The 18,866-nt window shown below is 43.8% G+C and overlaps 2 protein-coding genes across 8 annotated transcripts; both read right to left on the bottom strand.

Moving 5' to 3' along the window:
- Window positions 1-37: 37 nt before the first annotated feature.
- Window positions 38-9,311, bottom strand: LOC112287157 (mediator of RNA polymerase II transcription subunit 14). 2 transcript variants are annotated; one of them, XM_024529921.2, is made up of 10 exons: window positions 9,105-9,311; window positions 7,405-8,496; window positions 6,948-7,045; window positions 6,279-6,453; window positions 4,847-6,023; window positions 3,330-4,375; window positions 3,077-3,142; window positions 1,845-2,896; window positions 1,216-1,516; window positions 38-1,009 (listed from the first exon to the last, which is right to left on the bottom strand). In XM_024529921.2, the coding sequence occupies exons 1-10, from the start codon at window positions 9,309-9,311 to the stop codon at window positions 479-481; spliced, it is 5,745 nt and encodes a 1,914-aa protein (XP_024385689.1). In that variant the 3' UTR covers window positions 38-478. The 2 variants fall into 2 exon arrangements, with proteins under 2 accessions (XP_024385689.1, XP_024385690.1); XM_024529922.2 differs by lacking the exon at window positions 3,077-3,142.
- Window positions 9,312-12,754: 3,443 nt separating this feature from the next.
- On the bottom strand, window positions 12,755-16,047 carry LOC112286520 (plant UBX domain-containing protein 4). 6 transcript variants are annotated; one of them, XM_073536174.2, is made up of 6 exons: window positions 15,837-16,047; window positions 14,885-15,432; window positions 14,339-14,663; window positions 14,050-14,148; window positions 13,729-13,902; window positions 12,755-13,584 (listed from the first exon to the last, which is right to left on the bottom strand). In XM_073536174.2, exons 2-6 carry the CDS (start codon window positions 15,364-15,366, stop codon window positions 13,372-13,374), a joined length of 1,293 nt encoding a protein of 430 aa, XP_073392275.1. In that variant the 5' UTR covers window positions 15,367-15,432; window positions 15,837-16,047; the 3' UTR covers window positions 12,755-13,371. The 6 variants fall into 6 exon arrangements, with proteins under 6 accessions (XP_073392275.1, XP_073392274.1, XP_024384232.1 ...); XM_073536173.2 differs by lacking the exon at window positions 15,837-16,047 and adding an exon at window positions 15,684-15,783; XM_024528464.3 differs by lacking the exon at window positions 15,837-16,047 and having other exon boundaries at window positions 13,729-13,869; window positions 14,885-15,665.
- Between the last annotated feature and the right edge of the window lie 2,819 nt (window positions 16,048-18,866).

Below are 18,866 nucleotides of genomic sequence, written 5' to 3'. Positions count from 1 at the left end.
TTCCCATCAAATCGATCACCATGTCCAACCCGACATGTAAAATAATGTACTGAAACCTTCCTTCCAAACCATGATTTATACACGACATATGTCACCACTGTCCAGTTCATCACCCGCCTAATCCAATCTATGCCTGTTTATAACTCGCAGCCTACGACTTGTGCAACTCATGCTCTTCTCACACTCCAGATTACAACTCGTGGTCCAACTTCCCACTCCCTCGACCCTTCACGTCCCCTCGCAACACACCGCCAACACAGTCCGTCCACTTCCCACCGCATCTCCGCCCTTCCTCCCTAGCAACCTTAATTCGTCGCTGGGTCATCAATCATCACTCTTCAAGCACAGCTCCTCCCGGACGCCCTGAAGCATTCATGATACCCAACCTCAAGCCATCCCCTCCCAATCCCACTTCTCTGCTCAATTCAACCCCACGCCCACCCCTCCTGCTATGCCCGCTTCACAACAGAACGTGCTGCTATTGACCTGCGCCTCTCCCGATCTGCGTCAGTGCGGTTTGCAATGCCATTTGGACTTGCTCCGCCAAAGCTCGAAGACGTCCTCGACCCTCTCCGGGCGCCACCTGAACCGCACGCATTACCCCCTCTTTGCACCTCTCCCATTCCTCCGCCCGGGCCCAGCAAGACCGGCCCCCATGGCTTCCGTCCATACTCGACAACGAGATCCGATTCACCCCTTCCCCGTACGCGTACGCTAGTCGCAAAGCCACTGACTGCGGCAACCACCCTGCTCCGCCCGCCACGTTCAACTGTGGTAGCGACGACGCGTCAAATGTGAACGTCAGCGTGAACTCCACCGTGTTCCGATGGTGGTTGTGCGTGATGCTGCTTCTACCCTGCGACCCACCACCCACGCCGGACTCATCTTGCTGTGAGTTGCCCTTTTCTCCTCCTCCTCCACCACCGCCTTGTGATTCCAGGCTCAGCTCCACTTGTGGACGAGGGGACGCCCCTTGACCACTTGCATCCCCACCAGGCCCTCCATTTGCCTTCACACAATGACCACCAAAAAACCATGACAACTCGTAAATCACCATTCCCACTCGCTCCACAAACCGCGACTTCGCCATGCGGCTTTCGACCACGTCATAACCGACCAACCATCAAACCAGCACTACTCGACTGGCACGATTCACACCAACACCTCTCCACACATTCCGATCACCAACATACAAGTACAGTCAAGGAACCGTACTCTGGTCGTCGCCACCTTCCACTGAATCAGGATCAGGAACTCCCGCAGCACGGGTACCGGTAGCGTCAACATCGTCACAAACGACGCTAACCGAGACGCATCGTATGGCTCTGACGCCACCCTCCGCGCAAAAAAGTCCCCTATGTCTTGCATTTCTCCCAGTGACAGCTCCACTGCCATGTTCATCACAGGTGCCACTTGCTGGTGCGCTGCGGCTGCTTGCTGTTGTTTGTAACGGTTCACATTGATGGCCTGCAAAAACAGCTGCTGCCGATGCATGCTCACTGCGAACACGCACCCCCTACATCCAACACATTTTTCCATCAACCATAACGCTTGCACGCATTCCTCACAAACTCGCCTTCGCCACGACAACCCAACACCCTTGTCCACCACCACGCTCAACCAACATCACAACCTCCCGGGCCTGTCACATCCACTCCACACTGCTCCTACCTTCCCAATCACCAAACTCAATCACTGCTGCATACAACAACATCAATGCACCTTTCCGCCTACTTTGTCACACAATCCCCCGACTTCTCCCATCTACGCCCTCCCCAACACTCCTGCTCCGTCCCAATGCAATCCTCTCATCTCCACAACGCAAATGACGCACCCCGCCCTACCTGATGAAGAACCTCAAAGCCGGTTGCTCTGGATCGTGATTCAGCAGCGCACCCTCGTTCTGGTTCAGCGTCGATGCCAGCACCTCCCTTAGTATGCCTGGGAACTGTGCGAACAACCACAGTCCGCCTAGGTACCGCAGCGTTCCTCGCAGTACCTTCTTCAGGGCTGCCAGTGGTACCCACGCACCTCCATAGCCGCCATCGTCGCCCATCCCGACCAAGGCTGGATTCAACTCCGCGCGAATCGATATCGCACCTCCCACCCCTGACCCCGTCGCTGTGCTTCTACTGCCTCCGCCCAACCCCGAGCCCCCCTGCATCGCCGCGATCGTGCTCCCCACGCTGTTTCCTGCACGCCCCACTCCACCTCCCGCCTGCCGAGCCCCGCTGTTCGCCCCGGTGCTGGGCGAGCTCAACCCCGTGGCCCCTCCCCCAACGCTGTCTACGCTGCTGCTCATCCCCAACGTCACGTGCTCCACCACGAAAGTCCGAAACTGCGGGCACGGCAACGACCCCCCACCCCCCTTGCCTCCGCTCCGAGGAGGCGGCGCCGGCTGCAGCCACACCTGGTCACCGGCGAAGCACCGCATGTCGATTGCAAAATCTCGCCGGTACACGATCCGTATCCAGTACGCCGACCGCAGCAGCACCGACACGTCCGTCGGCAATAGCGAGCTCGGAACCAAACCCGGCCCAGGATTTCTCCCGCTGTTCGAAGGCATCCCTCCCTGAGGAGTCCCCGGACCTCCGTTGCTGTTCATCCCGTAGTTCACGCTCCCATTCGCGCCCGCCCCTTGCCCCTGTCCCTGCCCCTGCCCTGCACCACCGCTACCGTACGAACTCATCCCAGACCCCGCTGGGCTGGCTCCGGCCCTCGCCGCCATGCCTGTGCCTGGGCTCGGTGACGAAGGCCGATGACTTGACCCGGAAGCTGGCGCGGCCATCCTCGCGGGCCGAATAGCTGCAGCCAGTGCGTGCAAAGGCCCTGCTGTCACCTGGATAGCATCCAACAAAAGCTCTACCTCTCCACCATTGATGTAATCCTCCAAAAACTGCACACGTCCAACCACGCGTTATGCTTTGCTGTGCCCCACAATCCCCCGCATCAACAACCAAATCTTCCTTGGGCCCCAAACAGCAAATGTCCAAACCCAGCATCGGAAAATCACAACAGCAGCAAGGGACTTTCAAAGGGAATGAGGGCCAGTTATATCAACTGGTAGGGGAGTAACCATCCTCATCTGCCTATGTGCACTCCACAACTTTCTTCCAGCTAGAGAAAACCATTTCGTCCGTAACTGCATCAAAGTATGATGCGAATAAACTACCATAATTTCCAATGAATCCAAGCCATCAATGAAATCACTGCCATCAACATCGTATCTTGCCTCGCTCTACCAGCACGCACTTTCACATTCTGCGCTTCACTGTACCTCGCCTACTTCGCTACCAACCTCCAATCGCAAATTCCAGCTCAAGTCGTACCTTCGTGTGTGGCCACAGCTGCTCGGGTGAGTGCATGGTGCAACCCCGTCGGCTCGTTCCCCACTCCACAACAAACCGAGCCATTATGCCTGGCGTCGTACCTACGTACGTGAATGACACGCTCGTCAGCCCCACCGCCTCCACCCTGAACGCCCGCCGCATTATCTCCCACTTCTTCTCCTCCGCTTCACCTGTGTCTCCCACACTCCCACCCCTGCCCTGAGACTTGCCCCACTGCTCGCTCCCTCGCTTCTTCTGCTCTTCTCTGCTTCCCAACAGCTTCCGAATCCCTACCGCAAACGCCCGCGCCCGCCATATCCGTTCCAGATCTTTCACCAGTTTCGTCACGCTGTCGTCTTGCACCGTCGAATACTTCAGAACCAACCCCTCCTGCGTGCACTGCATATGAGAATCATCCTGCGGCGGACTCGCAAACTGTTCTCCCGTCCCACCCACCCCCTCGCTTTGCTTCTGCAGTTTCCACAGCCCGCTGAAATACGCGTCCATGACCTTCACTTCCCATCCTTCGCTCCCGGGCTTGCCTAGGCACAAGCCCATCTGCTGCCACCCATACGAGCCGTCGCTTCTGCTCGGCCTCGTCCTTGGATCTCCGCTTGGCACAGTGCCTGGAAGCCTGAACCGCAGAACCGTCGACGGCTCCCGCAGCCCAACCTCGTTCACGTAGGGTATCCCTTGCGCATCCATCTGCCGAGTCAACCGAGCATGCTTTATGCACAACCTACACCGCTCTTCCACTTGCTGGAAAACCGCGCGGTAAGCACCCGCAGAAGCCTTCCCCTGGTTGGCTGCTCGAACAACAAGCCCATAAGACTGACCCAAAACCGACTGAGACACAGCCGTGCTGCCAACACCCACATGAGACGCTGCCTGGTACGCTGGAACTGGGACCATCTCAAGCCCTGTCCTCCGCCGTTTCCCTCTCTGCCCGCTCGTTGCCAACGCCTGTACCGACGACATCGAGTTGAACAGATCCGTGATCGACCGCTTCCGTTCGCTTTTCTGCGCTGGTGACTTGTCGGACCCACCTGCAATCACCGCGGTGGACGATGCATCTGTGAGACCTCTCATCACTTCCTCCAACCACACTTGCAACATACACCCCAATCAAACATCCGCACCGCCATCACTCCACGAACACTCACGACACACGGCCTCGCCTCTCTCGTATTCCAGCTGTATCAACCACAATCCCTCCCAGCACAATCTGAACCTGACCTCATACTTTGCTCAATATCCTCTTCATTCTGATTCCCCTCAACCATCTCGATATTGCCTCATGCGCGACAACCCCTAAGCCTCCTTCCCTTCACCCGCTGTCGAAACCCAACAAATCAAACACAGCGGACATTACCCAAGTCCAACCCACCATACACATCACACTCTCCTCGCTCTTTTCTCTGCACATCCTGCTCTGCTTCCCTCTAACCAACAATCCCAATCCAATGCATCACAACACGTCCCTCCAAAACCTACCCAACTCTCGCAATGCACAGTACCTCCTAGCCTTCCTTGCTGCTCAACATCCTGGCCCGGACACCCCGAATCTGTCATGTACGGACCCGACGGAGACATGGTTGACTTCCATCCAGGCGAACTCGCCTGTAACAGACCCGATGCTCGCACAAGCTGTGAACCAGATGGAGACCCCGCTTTGCCGATCAAAGGTCTCGAGGTCGGAGCCCCTATTCCACCCCTTGCTTGAGGAACGTGCCTGCCCTGCCGCGACGGCGAGTCCGTCGTTGCAAACGAACCGGGAGTCTTCGAAGATATCGAGTCGATCAACTTCGTGATGTGCTCGTCGTCCAACTCGATAGGCGACGTCGCATTATCCCCCACCGCTACAGGCGATCTCGTATTCCCTGGCTCCTGCTCGCTCGCACTCTGCAGAGGCGACTTTCGATGCGACATCTGGTTCCGAACGTCCATCGGACTCCGCAGCGGGCTCACCCCTGTCATGTTGTGGGGTGACGCACCGTTCACCATCCCTGCTCGACCCAGCCTGTGGCTCCCATCTCCAAAAGCAGGACTTCCTCCCAAAGACTTCCCCTGGTGATACCCGCCGCTCGACATCGAAGGACTCACCATGCTCGGCCCCGCGTTCACGCCGTATCCAACATTCCCGTGTTGCAAAGGAGAACCTGCATGCTGCATTGGCGACCCCCCCTGCAGATTCGACGGAGAATGCACCGTCAACATGTTCCCCTTGTGACTCACTCCGCCCCCCCCGTAATACTGATCTAACCCTGACTGTCCGCCATCCAGTCCCAATCCACCCCCTCTGCTCGGACCTTTCGGCACAGGAGGGATGCCCAACTTACTGTATCCTTCCTCCTCCACTCTCTTCACCACCATGCTGCCACAACCCTCCCTGGCCTCGCTCCCGCTCTGCTCCAGCAGGCTGAACCCAGTATCCTCGCGCAGGATTGGCATCGCTTCAATGTCGATTCTCATCCACCGACTAATGTTGAACGCGCTCGATGCCAGGCTCGCATGTCCCGACGATGACTGCGACTCAGCTTCTAGCAGGGTGAACAGAGGCGTAAAGTTCGCGTCCAGTTGCACACATAGAAAAAACGACTCGTCACAATCCGGAAACCCCATTATCAGCACGTCGCCTCCAAGTTTTGGCCCCTCCGCGGGTACTTTCACAGATGATGCACCTCTCTCGTACAGCTGCCAACATCACCAACCATCAGATCACGACAATCAACCCTTCCTGTACCCTTCACCAATCCACTCCACCCAATCATCTGCGTCACCAACTAACACAACACTCCTCTATCACGTATGCCCAAACCCCGACGCCGCATATCGAGCACGGACTGCAACGTATCACCGCTCTTCCCTCCGACTCACGCACACCCCAAACCTCTTCCCTCAACATCATCTCTCGCTTCCGCTACTCTCCTTCATATGCCAACCACTCACCTTTAGGTTCAACGACTTCCCTATCAGCCCAAAGTAGTGCACCAGACATTTCGTGCGCAGCTTCATGAAGATATCCAGAGCCTGCACACTCCCCAGGTTCAGCGCATCTTCCATTTCCTTCACCATCGGTGCGGCAAGCACCGTGCTTGGACAGCGCAGCAAGAACCGCCCATTCCTGTCAAATTCATCGCCATCACTCCGTCAGCGGACCGTGCAAGTTCCACCATCTACTCCGATCCACCGTTTACTCCTGTAAGCTTTCAAGATTCCCCTACATCTTGCCTAGTTTGTAGCATGCTATGTTACCTCAGCTTGTGTGACTGTCATCAGTCCCACAAAATTCGCCAAACTTCACAAACACCCTCACCATATCACACAATCTCCCCCCCACAACGTCACGTCCCGCTCAGACTGCACTCACCATGACCCTCCCATTTCATCGTCTCCACAATGTCCCAAACGTGCCACAACACTGACGCCTACAACCAATTTTCCATGCAACCTCCATTTGCTACCGTACGCAGCCACAACCCCGTTCCGTGCACCAACAAACCACGACATCCTTACTGCGTTCCATATTACTGCTTCTGTACTGGATCGCACCCCGCCGTCACAACCACACAACCCGACCGGACCTCCAAACCACGATCAAACTGCATCGGCCAATACCTGATGCTGATTCCCAGCGTCATGTGCGACACCCCGAACGCACGAACGCACAGAACTTCCTCCCCAGCCTCCTCCATATTCTCCTCTTCACCACTCGCCTGCAAATACATCCCAAAATACACCGTCATTCACAACCACGTGCCGCACCAACCACTCTTCCGCCCTTTCCGGGCGTCCACCCCCAGTGCACATCCACAACCAGGCTCGCGTCATCGCAGCAATGTTACGGCGTCTGCCCAAACACACTTCCCTTCACCAAAAGATACTCAACGCTGCAAACTCCCTTAAACCGTGTCCTGTTCAGCTCTCACCGACAACCTGGTCGGGACGACCAAACTCGTGCACAACCCACTCAATCACTCCACAACCTGCACTTTCCACTTCATAGATCCACACCGACCACATGTCCAAACCACGAAACCCCTCACCAACGACTCTCCCTGCAACTCAACCACACCTCGCACGAGCTTTCCAGTTCGTCCGGTATCGAACGCCTCAAAACCACGTCGTTGTCGGATTGCCACAAATGCACGCCCCCTTTTAGACCTCGCTGAACCTCCAGCAGTCGTGTGTGTACGCTGCACGAGATAGCCCGCAGCAGCAGCTTCTCCACATTGATACAGCTCGAATCCACCGCAAACTCCGCCTCCATGCCCGTCGCGGAGTCCATCACGGCCGGCGAATGTGAACACCTTATCTGCTGATCTGCACCGTGCTCAATTCTCAGGCTCGGAGGGACCTCCCCCCTCTGTGTTTCCAACCAATACATGATCTTCAGACCTGGAGACCCTCTCACTTTTGCTGCACTTCCCGACTCCACGTCCAACTCTCCAACACCACCCATCCCTTGTCCTGCACTTGCCTGCCCCGCAGCTGGGCCACTCCCACCACCCGTTTCCGACAACTTCTCGTACTTGATTGCGTCTCGCCATCTGCCAACCAACAACGCTTTGATCTGCCGGAACAGGGTGTCCATCACCAGAGCAGTGCAAAACTGGTGCAGGATGGAATACATCAGCCCTAGCGGGTCATCCGACGCTGCCATGCGTCGCTCCAACTCGTCGCCCAGAAAGTACGCTTGAGGATCCGTGAACTGTGTCGGCCCCGACGGCTCCCCCACCAGAATGTCTATCTTCAGAACCCTCCAGTACGATAGGTGACCACGATATCCCAGCGTCAGGTGGGCTTCGAACTCCCCCGCCACCTTGAATATCACCCGCCCGCCCCTCACCTTGATGTCCGTGATCTGTTTTGGCAGTTCGATGTCCAGCAGCCGGGTCCGAAGAACGCTGTTAAGTTTCTTGACGGCGCCCCCTCTCTCTTCTCCGATCAGCACAGGTTGCATTCCCAGATCCTCTATGCATTTCGGCAGCCTGTTGTACGTTCCAGCCACCAAAATCTCCGTTGCAGTAGGTATGTCATACACCGGCGCACGCGCTTGTTGCAACGTTTCATGCAAATAGAACAGAAAGTCCGCTGCCTGGGTGAAGCTCATGTTGTGGTTGGACAGCGTACCAGACAGCTGCTGACACCGCTCCACCAAAGGAATCTGCACAACATCACAAACCCAACCCGTTATTACTACCCACGCGATAACACAACGCCCCCCGCCATCCAGTCCAGAAAATTATCCACTACGTCCACAACTCCACCACGCCTCACGGAGCGTTCTTCCACCATCGTCCAGACCATACCGCACACTCACACCCACACTGCTCGTTCACTGCTTACCCGCCGCTTCAACATCCCCTGACTCAACGACGCACACAACAAACTGGAGGATTATCGGACCAGGCGCTTCACACTGTCACGCCCGACTTGCTGTCGGCACATTGGCGATATCATGCGTGGATACACTCCAGTGCACGAATTCTCCATAATTGTCATGTCCCGCCATCTTGCACAGCACAATGCCGCTCGCATCTGTGAACGAATCCGGACATCCTAGAGCGGCCATGACTGTCGGCTTTCATTACCTATCACAAAACATACCCTCACGAGTTCATGCACACCGCACGCCTCGCCGCTTCTTACTTGGACAAACAAAACGCGAAACGCGCAGGAGGCTCCTCGACCATTTCCCAGTGCCCACCACCGATTCCCAAAGACCTGGACCAACGTGATAGTACGTAGGAACTGCAGGTGCCATGCATTTACCTGGCGACACCATTTCGTAAGAACCGCAATGCGCAGCAGGCGCTGTCGCGTTTTGACGATGTACTTCAGGAGCCCGATCTTCTTCTCCGTGTCGGACAGCTCGGGAGCAGTCTCAGTCAGCTCCTTCAGCCCGGAAACGGATGCTTCTGCGGCTTTTCGCACCAGCACGGAGAAGTCCACAGACCCCAGAGGCGCTGCCTCCGCCATGGCACTCCCCTTCTCCTTCCCTGTTCACGAGTATCCACCTCCTCTAACCCTAAATCCACGCCATTTCTCTCCGCCCTTCCCAATCCGTCCCCCGCAACCCCAAAACCAGCGCTCTCAATTCCGGCTGCACCAAGCACCCCGACCGCCTCTGCACTTCAAAAAACCCTCCAATCGCCAAGATCCAGCATCCAGGCCCTTCCCCACCCCTCCCTACCTACTGCTCGCCACAAACCATTTGTAGCAAAACACCTTAAATCCTTGGCCTCCTCAACCAAGCCAGCTGCCTTGCACACCCGTTCCAAGGCCGAGAAACCAATTCCAGTCCGCACACCTCTGTCGCCGAGGAGCATAGGCGCAACCAGCTCCAGGCGAACCGGAATCGCCCGTCAAACCAACAATCCACACATCCGATGCTCCACAAATCTCCCGCATCCCCGCGAACCCTAAATCCGCTCCACACTGCCCCCAGAATCCATCTCCACGCTCACAAACAACACTCCAATTCATGTACACTACAACCTTGGACCCACACATCCGCTCAAAATCCAGACAGCATCAGCACTTGCAGCAATAAATCACAGCGCCTTAAGACGTCGAACCTCGTCGGAGACGAATTTCCGAGCATCGATAGCATCGCGTTCAAGTGCGTGCGGGTCCCCAGCAACTCACTCACTTGCTCACTCGCTTCACTCTGTGGCCCTGCACTCCCGGCCCTCCTTCCTGCCTCTGCATGAAGCGAAGCCCCTTTTGGTCGGGGTTCTATGGGCAGTGTGAACGGAGTAGGTGAAACGGTTACCGGGGTCTGGCCGGGATGTTGACCGGTTACGTGGAGGAGTCGGGTTTGGGTCCCCCACTTGGAGCGAGGGCGGCCTTGCGTCGTACCCCCACTTGGAGCGAGGGCGGCCTTGCGTCGTACCCACGCTTGAAGCCCTGCTCTTATTTGATTGCCAATGGTTGTTTGTGTGCATTTCTCTCACTAGACGTCTTATTTTTATTTATTAATTGTGTTTGTGTTTGTAAGAAATCTAAAATTTATTTTTGGTCCAAAGAAAAAGAAAAAGAAAAAAACATTATGATCATCATGTATTTTGACCTTTGATAACTTTATTGGTCAACTGCATTTGTTTTTATAAAGTTGTTGATTTTGTACAATTAGACTTCTATGTGTGAGATTTTCTTTCCTTATGCTTTTTGGATTTGTTTAATTTTTTATCAAAAATATGGTTCTCTATTGTCGAATCTTCTTTTCCATGATAAATTATCATTGTAAATACAAGTTAAGTCTTGTAGATGAAAAAAAATTAATAATGTTTTTAAGAAAATTCAAAATATATGTTGATCATATTATGAGTATATTATGTAGTATGTTACAAATAAATTCTTAGAGTCAAATTATTTTGGGTTTTTAAGTTTTTTTTTTTCTTTATTTTGTAAATTCTCATATAGAGCATAGTTTATTGTTTATACTTTTAGAAGTTGTAGTACTGTCATTACTTAAGAGTATATTAATGTAGAAAATTTTCCTTGAAATTTTATTGTTATTAGAGGATGAAGATTTTTTTAAATTTAATATCTAATATATTTGAGATAATATTTAAATCAACCATGTAATCAAATAGGAATGATTAATCTAGTTTGTTTTATTTTTCTTGGAAACTTCACAAAATTTAATATTTATTTTCTTCTCAAATATTTATCAAACTTAAAGAATAAGTTCTCTCCATTTTTATTTTTATTTTTATTTTTTTTTATATTGGTGCTTTCAAAAGAATTAAGTTACGAATAGTAGTTACAAATTGAAATATTTTTAAATGTCACTATAATTTCAAACAAATGTGAAACTAGTGAATTGGTTGTACTTTTCCTTTCTTTTGAGTTTATTCTCTTTAAATTCAATCCAAAATTATTAAATTAAAAATGGAGTAATTCTTTTTTTGAAAGAATTATAGATTTAGAATTTTAAGTTCTTTTCATATATAATTTTAAATTTAAATTCTATTTCTTACGCTATTACTAATTCAACAGAATAATATCACAAAAATGTTTTTACATTCAATTTTTATTTAGAATTTATCTCTATCTTAAATCATGTTGACTTTATTTAACAATCTCTATATTTTTTATTCAATTATATTTAATTTTCAACAAATCTATCCCATTCTATACTAAAATATTTGATGCAATTTTCAATTATATGATTATTTTAGCTATACATTTAATTTATAATATTAATATTAAAATTTTTAAGTAGTATCTATGTTTTTATTTAGATTTTTTCTGTAATTTTTAAAACATATTTTTATTAATCTAAAAACCAAAATCAAAGCTTTAGAATTGTACATTATTTTTTTTCTTCTACATGTTGATTAATCATAAAGATTACTTTTCAAATGCAAAAGTATGTCATTTACTCATATTTTAGTAGCAATTTTTATCGCTACTATATTATACTTAAAATAAAATGTAATTAGATGTTTTTTGTATTACTTCACAAGATACAATAAAATAATTATTTATGCAACAAATACTTATTATGAAAATAATAAACTACTAAAATTTGAATAAATAACGATTTTTTGTTTTAAAATTTAAAAAATGAGGTATTTGTTTTTTTTATAGAAAATAGAACATAAATTTAAAAATAATTTTTGTTATTAATTTCTTAGTTGATATGTATTTATGCTTATAGTGTTTTGAAATAATATTCAAAATTTTCTTTTTAGAAGTATTATTTAAATATTAGAATTAATTAGTATTAATTAACAATTATCTATAAGATTTATTTGTATTCAAACAAATCTATGGTCTATTAAAAAATTAATTATTTTAAAATGATGATTTAAAATTAATCAAAAATAATACATATACATTTCTTATTTATTAACTTTGCAAAAAAGATAACTTACATTACCAATTTAAAGTTAGACATTTATTCTAATAAAAGGTGAACATGATTGAATAAAACACAATAATTCTGGGGGTTTAGCATAAATTTTTTTGAATGTATCTATATAACACAAAAACAAGATAACTTAAAAAATTAATAAATTACATTTAAAGTAAGAATAATACTACATATTTTAATTAGGGAAAAAAAAAAAAAAAAAAAAAAAAAACTACATAATGCTTTGGAATTTTAAGCTCAGTATTAGACAATTTGAGAGCCTTAAGATAGATTTTTTATATTTTTAGTTACCTTACAATAAAAAAATATAAAATTGACCAAAATCCAATTTTACACCAAAATTACATATTAATTATTTTTCAAGAAACCCATAGATTTTTTTAAAAAAAAAGAAAACATGGAACTAAAATAACATGCAACAGAACAAGAAATGAATGGATCTCTCTTTAAGCACTATCTTTCAACAAATTCTTTGACTAACCTTTCTTATCTTTTTTGCTTTTTAAAATCCATCCAACTATCCAAAGTTCTTCAGATATTAGTAAAAACTACAAAATACATTTTACAGCATTCCATGTTGATGAGAAACTATACAGAGTTGAGTAGGGGGCGGAGAGTTGTGTGGTTGAGGGGAATGATATTGCATTGTGTGTCAGTGTTCTTCCCACATATTGCTATACAACCGAGTTTGCATTCTAAAATCATCTCATGGGGCCATGCAAACAATGCAAAACCACATGGATTTGCTGAATCCGGAAGCATCACTGGTCCACCTGATCTCTCTTCATGTCCCAGAAAGAATTGTGTTCTGTTCCCGTTATTGTGCTTTGATGTTCATATTGTGTGCATCTATCTCTAATCTAGTCATTCAGAAGACAAACTTGAATTCCCAGCAAGGCATTTATACCTGATGGGATGATCAGGAAGATGGAAACATGAGCATTTGTTGAAGTGGGTGCTCAAAACGATGCATTCCGAGTGAAGGAGTATTTGAAAGAAAATATTGTTTGGTTGAGTGAAACGAGCTTGAAAGCGCATTGCAAAGAGCAACACACAGTGTTTAACACAAGCGCTACCTAGCCTTCCATCTGGCTGCAGTTTTCTAAGAGAGCTACAAGGTATATGGCGGTCGGCATTCGCTTCGTGTGTTGTGAGTTACCTCTTTTGGATGATGACGGCGTTGCGGAGACCTGCAGCTTCTATTGTTTGTGCAAGATTGGTGAGCTTCTCCGGAGGGAAGCCTACAGTTTGCAGTAGGTAGTTTTCTGAGCTTCCAGGTCGAGCAGCATCAATGAAACTCCGAACGTCAGCGACGGTGTGATCGTTGTTAAAGCGAACGACCATGCGGGTCCCATCTAAAAGCCTCAGCTGCAAGGCAACGCCCACATGTCTCATGTAAGTACATAACCCCTCAGAAATCAACAGAAACTCTGCAGTTCGCAGTAACAACATGGGTTGCCTCCAATTTAGGTGCTTACAGAGGGCGAAACGAAGAGCGATCCAGACAAATACCTGTAATGAAGAGGCCGGCTTGTCCTCGTCAACAATCAAACTCCGTGAGTGCTGTGGTGATGCATCAGCCGCACCCGTCAAGTGAGAAACATCATTGGCGCTTGCAACGGGAGTGGAGCTTCCAATTGTGTGGCCTGCCCCCTGAAATGGTACATATTTGGGTTTTGAAGTTGCCTGCAACATGCAGCATTGTAAAGAAGCTTATTTACTTAAGTGTAATCAAGGATACAATATCACCATTTATTGGTGATGCTTTGCCACCAAATGCCATGCTATGGTGTGCAATTGTAATCACATGTATAGTATAAAATGACCATTAACCTTCCTGTCTTCAATTACCCTTCTTTCAAGGTTCACATGCACCGGAATGCCCCGATCTGAAGGCTCCAATTCACTTGGACATTCTGATCTGTTGATGCTCTGCAGGTTTGGCATATTACAAGTCAGCATTCAATCGCTGTGATAAACTGGTTGCTCACATGAGGTAAGTGGGTTAGTAGGAGACTTGCATCAATTCTCCTACGACATGGTGTACCACAGCAAGGGCAGAATCAGATAGCAAAACATGTTGTGGACTTTCAGGCAGTTATTGAGAGACAAGTCTGTTTACCTCCAGAGAAGGCGAGTTGGAAGGATCATCGAGTCTCCGCAATGGGTCTGCATTAACGGCGATTCCATTGCTCCAGAACTGGACGTCCTTAACAATGGGTTCCGGAGAAATTTGGACTCCAGGCCGATCAACAGCAGCTGGCTCCAGTTGTCGAGTCTGTCCAGACAGGGTATGGGAAGGACCTGAAAAGAATCTATTTCTCAAAGGAGCAGCTGCGCAACGGGGCTCTGCAGCATCATTCTCTCCCAACTTACGTACTCGTTCTAACACGGGCTCCACATCCCGGTGACTGTGCTTCTTGCCAGGATCTTGCACCACCATGCCACTGTTGCTAGTATGCATCAGCACTAAGCACAAAGTTCTTAACAACTTATACGAGTTCAGTATGTTGACAACTTAGAATTGCTCCCCATTACTTTGTGATGGATGCACATTAGCTCCCTGACCACACTTCTAGAACGTCCCGACTGCAAAGATCATGACAAGTTTATAACTACGGCCGTAACGTTTTGCTTCCTATAATGGTGAATAAACAGGCAAGAGCACCTCTTCTCGCCACCAGTGTAATACTCCTGACCCTCAGAATCGCTGTCGGAATCATTCTGATCTTTCAAGTCTCCGAGAGTCGTGACGAAGCCTCGTGACGATGCGCTTCTCTTACCATTCACTTCCTCCATGCCCTTTGGTTTGGTTTGACGGTTGTCGAGAGACCCAACCCGTTGAGGAAGCTCAGGAGGTGCGGCTGAGGAAACAGGGTTCCTCGCACCAGTTAAGGCGCTTCTCGGCATTTGGATTCCAGGAGCCAACAATTCAGACTCAGAGACGCTCACGTTCTCATCTCCCTCCAAATTGCAGACTGCGAAGTTTGTCGCAGTTCCTCCGGCTTGCCCTCCATCGTCAGACCCCAAAAAAAGCTGCACAGCAGGCTCGAGTTGCCATTCGGCGCTTTCAAGAAAGAACCTCGCTTGCTCGTGTGTAGCTGTGGTCATTCTACAGAACCTCACCACCACATCATCGTCATTCTCCATAACTCACAGACCACTACAAGTCCAAATCCAACGTCTCCTTCTCCACGACAATGCTAAAATCACAACCTGGACATTTACAGCAGCAACTTCTGCATTAAGAAAGCACTTTGTATGGGGCATTAACTCGCTGCTGCTTCAGTGCAAGCGATTCAGAAAACTGTCATTTTTTCAAATCCACATGAGAAAACACGTCTAACTTGAGCTGTTATCAATGTAGGTTGGGTTACATAAACAAGTAAATGAGAATGAAAACAACATCCAAGTGTTTGAAGTAGAATTGTGGCAAGGGCATGTGGAGAGATCTGGAAGGAACAGACAGTGTTCCAGGCAATGGTATGGCTATGAAGCGACACAATATAAGCGTCAGTTGTGATCCGAGTGTCCATCTTGCAGCCCCAGAATTGTGTATAAAAAAATAGAGCTACGAAATTGAGGTTTATGTGCTCATCCCTGGCGAATACATCACTGACCTTTTATTATTGCCTTAGCAATTGTGCACAAGACGCTGTATTACTATGGAGCTTGTGTTGTCGTGGTCCTGGATCAAGACATTCTGCATGGAAATATTGAATTTCGTTTTAAACGTTGGTCAGAATGAGTTCAGTGAGGTGGGAATAGAGCACATGAATTGAGAAGTCTTTTATGTGCAGAATATGATTTGTTGATGGGTGATAAAATTCTAGTCTATCAATTATAATGTTAATTTTATCTTTTTTTGAAAGAAATGATTGGATTTAAATCTACGATTTTCTATGATAGCAGTACTAATTGAAAAGATTTGGGGTGTGAAAAGAATAGGCTAACATCTACACTAGTTGAATAGAAATACTTGTCAAACCATTGCAAAAATAATAAAATATTGTTTTTTCAAATTGCAAAGTGAAATGTAATTGTCTAAAGCATAACACAAGAAATTTGATTTTGTTTAGATACACAAAAATAATATTACATAATAAAAATAAAAATAAAAAATATATTTTATACACTTAATAGCTACATTACGTTTACAGTGCAATCAATCTTGAATTTGAAAATTTAATATTTTTGAATTTAACTCGTATAGAGAAAAATAATATATATATATATATATATATATAATTCAAAGGCCTCTTTTTTCTTTAAAAGAAATATGTTAAAGCAATTTATTGATATTTATAAATATATAATATTATATTATAAAATATATAATTTCTATCACATAAAAATTAAATAAATTTTACATATAATTTATATTATATAATATATTTATTTATATGGAAATATTATATTTTCATATACATAATTATATATTATATTATATTATATTATATTATAAAATATAAAATTCATAAATTTTATTTCTATCACATAAAAATTAAATAATATCAGAAAGTGTAATATATAAACAAATAATACTTGTTACACTAAATATTTTTAACAAAAAAAATAAAATAAATAAAGAAAACTATATAAATCTTGCAGTTTTGAAGTATGGTGTAGGTTTAGATTTTAAATATATAAGAAAAAAATTATAACTTTTTAGTTTTGAAAAAAGAAAAAAGAAAATTAAATATTTAATGTCTTATCAAAAAATCTAACATCTTATCTAATTTATAATCATGCAAAAACTATATTATTTATTATAATAAATATAAAATATAAAATTAGATCATTTTATATCATTTGTAAGATCTCTAAGATTATTTATCTAAACCATTATTTATTAACATCTACATGTTTTGACCAACTTACAATCAATTACGTATATGGAAATAGACAAAAATATGTACTTTGCATCATAATAAAAAAACACAATATATATATATATATATATATATATATATGTACATAATAATTCCCTCTATATATATATATATATATATATATACATATATTTATATTTTTTTAGCCATAAAAATGAAATAAAAAATAAAAAATAACTTATCAACTAAAACCAATTATTTTATATCCTACTTTCTTTCTTTCTTTCTTTTTTTCATTTTTTTTAGAAATAAAATAAAAATCCAAGTATTCTTTAGTAATTTATAGTCATTGTCTTTTCAACCAAAATATGAAAATTTTCTATTCGAAAGAAAAATTTATAGTAAAATTATTATTTTTTAAATATCAAAATTAATAAAAATTGAATGCAATAGTTAAAGCATTTTTTTCTTTTTTTTAATAATAATTATAATTTTTATAAAGAAAAATTGATAAATAAACCATATTAAAGTAATTATAAGATTAGATTATTTTTATTAGGTATAGTATTTTTTTTAGACTTTCAAAAAAAAACTTTAAAAAATATGTAAGATTCTTAAGATTTTTTTAAAAAAATATTGTACTAAATATATATAACATTTTTAAGAGAATGTTAAATAGACACATTCTTTTATTAAATAGACCCACTCTTGATGAAGAATATGGTAATTATGATGAATGTGATTGGTTTTTATGGGTTGTAGATTTAATAGTGGAGAAATGAATTTAGAGGTTTTATTTATTTATTTATTTTATTCATGATGATTAGGGTGGCTAGGCTAATTTAGTGAAAACTTGGATCTATTTAATATTTTCCTATTTTAATGCTCTATTTTGGTTAATATTTTTTTTAATCATCAAATTATAATTTCTTATATTGTCAATTAAAATTTCTTGAAATACATAATTTTAAAAAAAAATTATCCATAGCTAAGACTATTAAGAACATGAATTGATACAAAATTCTAAGAGGGGTTATACTTTGTATTATTAAAAGCTTAACTAAAGTTTTAGAAGTTATCGAAGGAGCTAAAACAAAGATTTAAAGATATAAAAATTATTATCACTTACATATAAAATGATATATTTTAGTGAAATTTGAAGGAAATACAATTGTTTGAAGCTAGAAGGTAAAATTTTATATTAATTGATTTACATAAAGAAGTTTTTAAGAAAATTGTCAAAACCTAAAATATAAAATCATACATCTAATTTGATGTTTTTACACTAAAAAGTCTAGGGATTTATTATTCAAATAAAAAGTAAAATTTATTGAAATTGAAGTAAAAAAATATAAATGAAAATAATTATATTATTTTATTTTACTTTTATTTTTTTCTTTTTTATTAAAAATAAATTAAATTTTAATTTATATATATATATTTATTTAATTTATAATTTTTTAAGTTGATTTTATAGAATAAAAGATATGAATGTAATTAATATATAAATTTATAAATTAATTTTTCAAATCCAAAAACAAAATTAAAAATAAATATTTTATAAACATAATAAAAGATATTGAAAGCAATTATAAAAATATTTATAATAAGATTTATTACAAAGTATCTTTTGTAGAATGATTAGTTACAAGATTATCTTAGTTATAGAAATTTCTATTAAAAAAATAAGAAAATAAATAAATAAATAGTCTTATATATTGAATTAATTATTTATTAAGAATAGAAAAGTGTTAGTTGGTGTATAAAGTAGTATTTAAGATAACATAGTTTTCTTTGAGTAGCAATTTCATATCTTCT

This window comes from Physcomitrium patens, chromosome 9 (genome assembly GCF_059467195.1).
Source record: "Physcomitrium patens ecotype Gransden chromosome 9, ASM5946719v1, whole genome shotgun sequence".
In the NCBI taxonomy this organism is placed as follows: domain Eukaryota; kingdom Viridiplantae; phylum Streptophyta; class Bryopsida; order Funariales; family Funariaceae; genus Physcomitrium; species Physcomitrium patens.
This window is presented reverse-complemented; position numbering and strand designations above follow the sequence as displayed.

What these genes read in the sequence shown, in the direction of transcription:
- LOC112287157 (XM_024529921.2), bottom strand. Translation starts at nt 9,311, where the DNA reads ATGGCGGAGGCAGCGCCTCTGGGGTCTGTGGACTTCTCCGTGCTGGTG. An exon ending in TTACGAAATGGTGTCGCCAG is followed by an intron (nt 8,497 to 9,104) that starts GTAAATGCATGG and finishes GATGTTGTGCAG; the next exon opens with ATTCCTTTGGTGGAGCGGTG. An exon ending in GCTTTGAGGTTCTTCATCAG is followed by an intron (nt 1,517 to 1,844) that starts GTAGGGCGGGGT and finishes TGTTGGATGTAG; the next exon opens with GGGGTGCGTGTTCGCAGTGA.
- LOC112286520 (XM_073536174.2), bottom strand. Translation starts at nt 15,366, where the DNA reads ATGGAGAATGACGATGATGTGGTGGTGAGGTTCTGTAGAATGACCACA. An exon ending in CCAACTCGCCTTCTCTGGAG is followed by an intron (nt 14,149 to 14,338) that starts GTAAACAGACTT and finishes CCAAACCTGCAG; the next exon opens with AGCATCAACAGATCAGAATG. An exon ending in GGGTAATTGAAGACAGGAAG is followed by an intron (nt 13,903 to 14,049) that starts GTTAATGGTCAT and finishes TGCATGTTGCAG; the next exon opens with GCAACTTCAAAACCCAAATA.